This window comes from Ascaphus truei, unplaced genomic scaffold, assembly GCF_040206685.1.
Source record: "Ascaphus truei isolate aAscTru1 unplaced genomic scaffold, aAscTru1.hap1 HAP1_SCAFFOLD_2449, whole genome shotgun sequence".
NCBI classification, from domain to species: domain Eukaryota; kingdom Metazoa; phylum Chordata; class Amphibia; order Anura; family Ascaphidae; genus Ascaphus; species Ascaphus truei.
Genome location: NW_027455375.1, coordinates 24,840 through 35,263, shown reverse-complemented (window position 1 = coordinate 35,263; position 10,424 = coordinate 24,840). Strand labels below are relative to the sequence as shown.

The window sequence follows — 10,424 nt, the reverse complement described above, 5'->3', positions numbered from 1 at the left end:
CACGCAGGCGTACGCCAGCGCCTGTAATACAGAATCCTGGTTATAATAACTGTACACGCAGGCGTACGCCAGCGCCTGTAATACAGAATCCTGATTATAATAACTGTACACGCAGGCGTACACCAGCGCCTGTAATACATAATCCTGATTATAATAACTGTACACGCAGGCGTACGCCAGCGCCTGTAATACAGAATCCTGGTTATAATAACTGTACACGCAGGCGTACGCCAGCGCCTGTAATACAGAATCCTGATTATAATAACTGTACACGCAGGCGTACGCCAGCGCCTGTAATACAGAATCCTGATTATAATAACTGTACACGCAGGCGTACGCCAGCGCCTGTAATACAGAATCCTGGTTATAATAACTGTACACGCAGGCGTACGCCAGCGCCTGTAATACAGAATCCTGGTTATAATAACTGTACACGCAGGCGTACGCAGCGCCTGTAATACAGAATCCTGATTATAATAACTGTACACGCAGGCGTACGCAGCGCCTGTAATACAGAATCCTGATTATAATAACTGTACACGCAGGCGTACGCCAGCGCCTGTAATACAGAATCCTGTTATAATAACTGTACACGCAGGCGTACGCAGCGCCTGTAATACAGAATCCTGATTATAATAACTGTACACGCAGGCGTACGCCAGCGCCTGTAATACAGAATCCTGGTTATAATAACTGTACACGCAGGCGTACGCCAGCGCCTGTAATACAGAATCCTGATTATAATAACTGTACACGCAGGCGTACGCCAGCGCCTGTAATACAGAATCCTGATTATAATAACTGTACACGCAGGCGTACGCCAGCGCCTGTAATACAGAATCCTGGTTATAATAACTGTACACGCAGGCGTACGCAGCGCCTGTAATACAGAATCCTGATTATAATAACTGTACACGCAGGCGTACGCCAGCGCCTGTAATACAGAATCCTGATTATAATAACTGTACACGCAGGCGTACGCCAGCGCCTGTAATACAGAATCCTGATTATAATAACTGTACACGCAGGCGTACGCCAGCGCCTGTAATACAGAATCCTGGTTATAATAACTGTACACGCAGGCGTACGCCAGCGCCTGTAATACAGAATCCTGGTTATAATAACTGTACACGCAGGCGTACGCCAGCGCCTGTAATACAGAATCCTGGTTATAATAACTGTACACGCAGGCGTACGCCAGCGCCTGTAATACAGAATCCTGGTTATAATAACTGTACACGCAGGCGTACGCCAGCGCCTGTAATACAGAATCCTGATTATAATAACTGTACACGCAGGCGTACGCCAGCGCCTGTAATACAGAATCCTGGTTATAATAACTGTACACGCAGGCGTACGCCAGCGCCTGTAATACAGAATCCTGGTTATAATAACTGTACACGCAGGCGTACGCCAGCGCCTGTAATACAGAATCCTGGTTATAATAACTGTACACGCAGGCGTACGCCAGCGCCTGTAATACAGAATCCTGGTTATAATAACTGTACACGCAGGCGTACGCCAGCGCCTGTAATACAGAATCCTGATTATAATAACTGTACACGCAGGCGTACGCCAGCGCCTGTAATACAGAATCCTGGTTATAATAACTGTACACGCAGGCGTACGCCAGCGCCTGTAATACAGAATCCTGATTATAATAACTGTACACGCAGGCGTACGCCAGCGCCTGTAATACAGAATCCTGGTTATAATAACTGTACACGCAGGCGTACGCCAGCGCCTGTAATACAGAATCCTGATTATAATAACTGTACACGCAGGCGTACGCCAGCGCCTGTAATACAGAATCCTGATTATAATAACTGTACACGCAGGCGTACGCCAGCGCCTGTATACAGAATCCTGATTATAATAACTGTACACGCAGGCGTACGCCAGCGCCTGTAATACAGAATCCTGATTATAATAACTGTACACGCAGGCGTACGCAGCGCCTGTAATACAGAATCCTGGTTATAATAACTGTACACGCAGGCGTACGCAGCGCCTGTAATACAGAATCCTGATTATAATAACTGTACACGCAGGCGTACGCCAGCGCCTGTAATACAGAATCCTGATTATAATAACTGTACACGCAGGCGTACGCCAGCGCCTGTAATACAGAATCCTGGTTATAATAACTGTACACGCAGGCGTACGCAGCGCCTGTAATACAGAATCCTGATTATAATAACTGTACACGCAGGCGTACGCCAGCGCCTGTAATACAGAATCCTGGTTATAATAACTGTACACGCAGGCGTACGCAGCGCCTGTAATACAGAATCCTGGTTATAATAACTGTACACGCAGGCGTACGCCAGCGCCTGTAATACAGAATCCTGGTTATAATAACTGTACACGCAGGCGTACGCCAGCGCCTGTAATACAGAATCCTGGTTATAATAACTGTACACGCAGGCGTACGCAGCGCCTGTAATACAGAATCCTGATTATAATAACTGTACACGCAGGCGTACGCCAGCGCCTGTAATACAGAATCCTGATTATAATAACTGTACACGCAGGCGTACGCCAGCGCCTGTAATACAGAATCCTGGTTATAATAACTGTACACGCAGGCGTACGCCAGCGCCTGTAATACAGAATCCTGATTATAATAACTGTACACGCAGGCGTACGCCAGCGCCTGTAATACAGAATCCTGGTTATAATAACTGTACACGCAGGCGTACGCCAGCGCCTGTAATACAGAATCCTGATTATAATAACTGTACACGCAGGCGTACGCCAGCGCCTGTAATACAGAATCCTGATTATAATAACTGTACACGCAGGCGTACGCCAGCGCCTGTAATACAGAATCCTGATTATAATAACTGTACACGCAGGCGTACGCCAGCGCCTGTAATACAGAATCCTGATTATAATAACTGTACACGCAGGCGTACGCCAGCGCCTGTAATACAGAATCCTGATTATAATAACTGTACACGCAGGCGTACGCCAGCGCCTGTAATACAGAATCCTGGTTATAATAACTGTACACGCAGGCGTACGCAGCGCCTGTAATACAGAATCCTGGTTATAATAACTGTACACGCAGGCGTACGCCAGCGCCTGTAATACAGAATCCTGATTATAATAACTGTACACGCAGGCGTACGCCAGCGCCTGTAATACAGAATCCTGGTTATAATAACTGTACACGCAGGCGTACGCCAGCGCCTGTAATACAGAATCCTGATTATAATAACTGTACACGCAGGCGTACGCCAGCGCCTGTAATACAGAATCCTGGTTATAATAACTGTACACGCAGGCGTACGCCAGCGCCTGTAATACAGAATCCTGATTATAATAACTGTACACGCAGGCGTACGCCAGCGCCTGTAATACAGAATCCTGGTTATAATAACTGTACACGCAGGCGTACGCCAGCGCCTGTAATACAGAATCCTGATTATAATAACTGTACACGCAGGCGTACGCCAGCGCCTGTAATACAGAATCCTGATTATAATAACTGTACACGCAGGCGTACGCCAGCGCCTGTAATACAGAATCCTGGTTATAATAACTGTACACGCAGGCGTACGCCAGCGCCTGTAATACAGAATCCTGATTATAATAACTGTACACGCAGGCGTACGCCAGCGCCTGTAATACAGAATCCTGGTTATAATAACTGTACACGCAGGCGTACGCCAGCGCCTGTAATACAGAATCCTGATTATAATAACTGTACACGCAGGCGTACGCCAGCGCCTGTAATACAGAATCCTGATTATAATAACTGTACACGCAGGCGTACGCCAGCGCCTGTAATACAGAATCCTGGTTATAATAACTGTACACGCAGGCGTACGCCAGCGCCTGTAATACAGAATCCTGATTATAATAACTGTACACGCAGGCGTACGCCAGCGCCTGTAATACAGTTACCTGATTAGCTCACACTAATCTCTAACCCGGCAGGGGGATTACGTGGGGGCGCAGGGGGATTATGTGGGGGGGCGCAGGGATTATGTGGGGCGCGCAGGAGGATTATGTGGGGGGCGCAGGGGGATTATGTGGGGCGCAGGGGGATTATGTGGGGGGCGCAGGGATTATGTGGGGGGCGCAGGGGGATTATGAGGGGGGACAGGGGGATTATGTGGGGGGGACAGGGGGATTATGTGAAAGGACAGGGGGATTATGTGGGGGGGACAGGGGGATTATGTGGGGGGGACAGGGGGATTATGTGGGGGGGACAGGGGGATTATGTGGGGGGGACAGGGGGATTATGTGGGGGGGACAGGGGATTATGTGGGGGGGACAGGGGGATTATGTGGGGGGGACAGGGGGATTATGTGGGGGGCAGGGGATTATGTGGGGGGCAGGGAGATTATGTGGGGGGGCAGGGGGATTATGTGGGGGGGCAGGGGGATTATGTGGGGGGGCAGGGGGATTATGTGGGGGGGCAGGGGATTATGTGGGGGGGCAGGGGGATTATGTGGGGGGGACAGGGGGATTATGTGGGGGGACAGGGGGATTATGTGGGGGGGACAGGGGGATTATGTGGGGGGACGGGGATTATGTGGGGACGGGAACGGGGATTATGTGGGGGGGAACGGGGATTATGTGCGGGGGGAACAGGGGGATTATGTGGGGGGGACAGGGGGATTATGTGGGGGGAGGACAGGGGGATTATGTGGGGGGGCAGGGGGATTATGTGGGGGGCAGGGGGATTATGTGGGGGGGAAGGGGGATTATGTGGGGGGGAACAGGGGGATTATGTGGGGGGGACAGGGGGATTATGTGGGAGGGGGGACAGGGGGATTACGTGGGGGGGACAGGGGGATTATGTGGGGGGGCAGGGTATTATGTGGGGAGGACAGGGGGATTATGTGGGGGGGCAGGGGGATTATGTGGGGGGGCAGGGGGATTATGTGGGGGGGAAGGGGGATTATGTGGGGGGGAACAGGGGGATTATGTGGGGGGGGACAGGGGGATTATGTGGGGGGGACAGGGGATTATGAGGGGGGCAGGGGATTATGTGGGGGGGCAGGGGGATTATGTGGGGGGGACAGGGGGATTATGTGGGGGGGACAGGGGGATTGTGGGGGGGAGACGGATTATGTGGGGGGGCAGGGGGATTATGTGGGGGGGGGGGCAGGGGGATTATGTGGGGGGGGACAGGGGGATTATGTGGGGGGGGGGTATTATGTGGGGGGGACAGGGGTATTATGTGGGGGGGACGGGTATTATGTGGGGGGGGACAGGGGTATTATGTGGGGGGGGACAGGGGTATTATGTAAGGGGGGACAGGGTTATTATGTGGGGGGGGACAGGGGTATTATGTGGGGGGGACAGGGGTATTATGTGGGGGGGCAGGGGTATTATGTGGGGGGCAGGGGTATTATGTGGGGGGGGCAGGGGTATTATGTGGGGGGGCAGGGGTATTATGTGGGGGGCAGGGGGATTATGTGGGGGGGGGGCAGGGGGATTATGTGGGGGGTCCCTCACCTTGCGGCTTTGCTCCAGCGCAGTGCAGGCGGTGAGGAGGAAGGTAAGTGTGCGCAGGGGAGGCTCACCACTCAGAACACACAAGCGATTCCGCAGAGAGATCGCAAAGTCCTGGGAGAGAGAGGCAGGTAACACACTGTGTGTATATACACAACTCCCAGGAAGAGGCAGGTAACACACTGTGTGTATATACACAACTCCCAGGAGAGAGGCAGGTAACACACTGTGTGTATATACATAACTCCCAGGAGAGAGGCAGGTAACACTGTGTGCATATACACAACTCCCAGGAGAGAGGCAGGTAACACACTGTGTGTATATACACAACTCCCAGGAGAGAGGCAGGTAACACACTGTGTGTATATACACAACTCCAGGAGAGAGGCAGGTAACACTGTGTGTATATACACAACTCCCAGTAGAGAAGCAGGTAACACACTGTGTGTATATACACAACTCCAGGAGAGAGGCAGGTAACACACTGTGTGTATATGCACAACTCCCAGGAGAGGGACAGGTAACACACTGTGTGTATATACACAACTCCCAGGAGAGAGGCAGGTAACAACACTGTGTGTATATACACAACTCCCAGGAGAGAGGCAGGTAACACACTGTGTGTATATGCACAACTCCCAGGAGAGGGACAGGTAACACACTGTGTGTATATACACAACTCCAGGAGAGAGGCAGGTAACACACTGTGTGTATATACACAACTCCCAGGAGAGAGGCAGGTAACACACTGTGTACATACACAACTCCCAGGAGAGAGGCAGGTAACACACTGTGTGTATATACACAACTCCCAGGAGGGAGGCAGGTAACAACACTGTGTGTATATACACAACTCCCAGGAGAGAGGCAGGTAACAACACTGTGTGTATATACACAACTCCCAGGAGAGAGGCAGGTAACAACACTGTGTGTATATACACAACTCCCAGGAGAGAGGCAGGTAACACACTGTGTGTATATACACAACTCCCAGGAGAGAGGCAGGTAACACACTGTGTGTATATACACAACTCCCAGGAGAGAGGCAGGTAACACACTGTGTGTATATACACAACTCCCAGGAGAGAGGCAGGTAACACACTGTGTGTATATACACAACTCCCAGGAGAGAGGCAGGTAACACACTGTGTGTATATACACAACTCCCAGGAGGGGCAGGTAACAACACTGTGTGTGTATATACAGAACTCCCAGGAGAGAGGCAGGTAACACACTGTGTGTATATACACAACTCCCAGGAGAGAGGCAGGTAACACACTGTGTGTATATACACAACTCCCAGGAGAGAGGCAGGTAACACTGTGTGTATATACACAACTCCCAGGAGAGAGGCAGGTAACACTGTGTGCATATACACAACTCCCAGGAGAGAGGCAGGTAACACACTGTGTGTGTGTGTGTGTACATGTGTATATGTATGTGTCTCCCCCCAGGAGAAGGGAGGCACTGCAGGCGGGTGCGTGTCCGCGTTACCTTGGCCTGATGCTGGAACGTGCACCTCTCGTTATAATCTTGGAATCTCTTCTCCTGACGAGCGGCTTTACTGACCTGCAAGAGAGGAAGCGGTCGTCGTATCGCCCCCGGGTATACAAACACCTCGCCCCTCATCACACACTGCCACGGGGTATAACACCCCCAACCACACACACTGCCACGGGGGTATAACTCCTCCCCACAGCCCTGCCCCCGGGTATACCAACCCCCGCCCCTCATCACACACTGCCACGGGGGTATAACTCCTCCCCACAGCCCTGCCCCCGGGTATACCAACCCCCCGCCCCTCATCACACACTGCCACGGGGTATAACTCCTCCCCACAGCCCTGCCCCCGGGTATACCAACCCCCCGCCCCTCATCACACACTGCCACAGGGTTATAACTCCTCCCCACAGCCCTGCCCCCGGGTATACAAACACCCCGCCCCTCATCACACACTGCCACGGGGGTATAACTCCTCCCCACAGCCCTGCCCCCGGGTATACCAACCCCCCGCCCCTCATCACACACTGCCACGGGGGTATAACTCCTCCCCACAGCCCTGCCCCCGGGTATACCAACCCCCCGCCCCTCATCACACACTGCCACGGGGGTATAACTCCTCCCCACAGCCCTGCCCCCGGGTATACCAACCCCCCGCCCCTCATCACACACTGCCACGGGGGTATAACTCCCCCAACCACACACACACTGCCACAGGGGTATAACTCCCCCAACCACACACACACACTGCCACGGGGGTATAACTCCTCCTCACAGCCCTGCCCCCGGGTATACAAACACCCCGCCCCTCATCACACACTGCCACGGGGGTATAACTCCTCCCCACAGCCCTGCCCCCGGGTATACAAACACCCCGCCCCTCATCACACACTGCCACGGGGGTATAACTCCTCCCCACAGCCCTGCCCCCGGGTATACAAACACCCCGCCCCATATCACACACTGCCACGGGGGTATAACTCCTCCCCACAGCCCTGCCCCCGGGTATACCAACCCCCCGCCCCTCATCACACACTGCCACGGGGTATAACTCCTCCCCACAGCCCTGCCCCCCGGGTATACCAACCCCCCGCCCCTCATCACACACTGCCACGGGGTATAACTCCTCCCCACAGCCCTACCCCCGGGTATACCAATCCCCCGCCCCTCATCACACACTGCCACGGGGGTATAACTCCTCCCCACAGCCCTGCCCCCGGCGGGTATACCAACCTCCCGCCTCTCATCACACACTGCCACGGGGTATAACTCCTCCCCACAGCCCTGCCCCCGGGTATACCAACCCCCCGCCCCTCATCACACACTGCCACGGGGGTATAACTCCTCCCCACAGCCCTGCCCCCGGGTATACCAACCCCCCGCCCCTCATCACACACTGCCACGGGGTATAACTCCTCCCCACAGCCCTGCCCCCCGGGTATACCAACCCCCCGCCCCTCATCACACACTGCCAGGGTCTAACTCCCCACCTCCCGCCACACCCACCCTGGGATATAACCCAAACACACAAACCCCGGGGTATAACTCCTCCCCACAGCCCTGCCCCCGGGTATACCAATCCCCCGCCCCACACACACTGCCACGGGGGTATAACTCCCCCCACACACACACACTGCCACGGAGGTATAACTCCCCCCCCACACACACACACACACTGCCACGGGGGTATAACTCCCCCAACCACACACACACTGCCACAGGGGTATAACTCCCCCAACCACACACTGCCACGGGGGTATAACTCATCCCCACAGCCCTGCCCCCGGGTATACCAATCCCCCACCCCACCCACACTGCCACGGGGGTATAACTCCCTCCACACACACACACTGCCACGGGGGTATAACTCCCCCAACCACACACACACTGTCACGGGGGTATACCAATCCCCCGCCCCACACACACTGCCACGGGGGCATAACTCCCCCAACCACACACACACTGCCACGAGGGCCTAACTCCCCCAAACACACACACACTGCCACAGGGGTATAACTCCCCCAACCACACACACACTGCCATGGGGGTATAACTCCCCCAACCACACACACACTGCCATGGGGGTATAACTCTCCCCCCACACACACACACACTGCCACGGGGGTATAACTCCCCCACACACTGGCCGGGGGTAAACCTCCCCCCATACAAACACTGGCCAGGGTATAACTCACCCACACACACTGACCCAGGGGTATAACTCACCCACACACACCCACCCAGGGGTATAACCACACACACAAACACGGTATAACTCCTCCCCACACACCCACCCAGGGTTATAAATCCCCCCCACACACACACTGGCCGGGGGTATAACCACACACACACACTGGCCGGGGGTAGGGTTGGGCGATATACCGATATTCAGTAATATTGCAATAAGAATCTCACGGAGTGCCAATTTGGGAGATGACCTATTATCGTGATATTATGGAATGCCAGTGGTCAGAGCTGTTGCCACTGGGTTGTCTCTGCCACTCCTCCCTTCCTCCTGAATGCTGAGAAGGAGCCACAGGCAGCATGAGGCGGGAGAGCATCCGGCTGCAGCAGTGAAAGGTAGGAACTCCTCTCCAGTTTCCTTTTGTTAAGCTCTCCTGGCCAACTGGGGCACTTAACTCCTTCCTCACTCACCCATGGTACATTTAAACCCTTCCCCTCCCTCCCACTGGGGCATGTAACCCCTTCCTCTCCCCCCTGGGACCGTTAACCCCCCCATGTCTGCACTTCACCATTTCTCAACAACGCTGTTACTATCCCCTTCATCCCATTACTAACCTACATGGCTTGCGTCCCCCTCATCCCATCACTCACCTACACTGCTCCCATCCCCCTAACATCCCCCTCACTCACCTACACTGCTCCCATCTCCCTAACATCCCCCTCATCCCATCACTCACCTACACTGCTCCCATCCCCCTAACATCCCCCTCATCCCATCACTCACCTACACTGCTCCCATCTCCCTAACATCCCCTCATCCCATCACTCACCTACACTGCTCCCATCTCCCTAACATCCCCTCATCCCATCACTCACCTACACTGCTCCCATCTCCCTAACATCCCCCTCATCCCATCACTCACCTACACTGCTCCCATCTACCCAACATCCCATAACTCACCTACACTGCTCCCATCTCCCTAATCCCATCACTCACCTACACTGCTCCCTTCTCCCCAACATCCCCCTCATCCCATCACTCACCTACACTGCTCCCATCTCTCTAACATCCCCCTCATCCCATCACTCACCTACACTGCTCCCATGTCTCTAACATCCCCCTCATCCCATCACTCACCTACACTGCTCCCATCTCCCTAACATCCCCCTAATCCCATCACTCACCTACACTGGTCCCATCTCCCTAACACCCCCCTCATCCCATCACTCACCTACACTGCTCCCATCTACCCAACATCCCATAACTC

The 10,424-nt window shown here is 53.9% G+C and overlaps 1 protein-coding gene across 1 annotated transcript in view; it reads right to left on the bottom strand.

Moving 5' to 3' along the window:
• Positions 1–3,769: 3,769 nt before the first annotated feature.
• Positions 3,770–10,424, bottom strand: part of LOC142481070 (cullin-9-like) — a gene marked incomplete at its 3' end in the record, with an annotated part of 30,456 nt that continues 23,801 nt past the window's right edge. Inside the window, exons 3-5 of the mRNA XM_075582739.1 lie at positions 6,967–7,041; positions 5,476–5,586; positions 3,770–3,843 (exon numbers count right to left, since the gene is read on the bottom strand). Coding sequence (XP_075438854.1) covers positions 3,770–3,843; positions 5,476–5,586; positions 6,967–7,041 — 260 coding nt within the window. The remainder of the gene's footprint in view (positions 3,844–5,475; positions 5,587–6,966; positions 7,042–10,424) is intronic.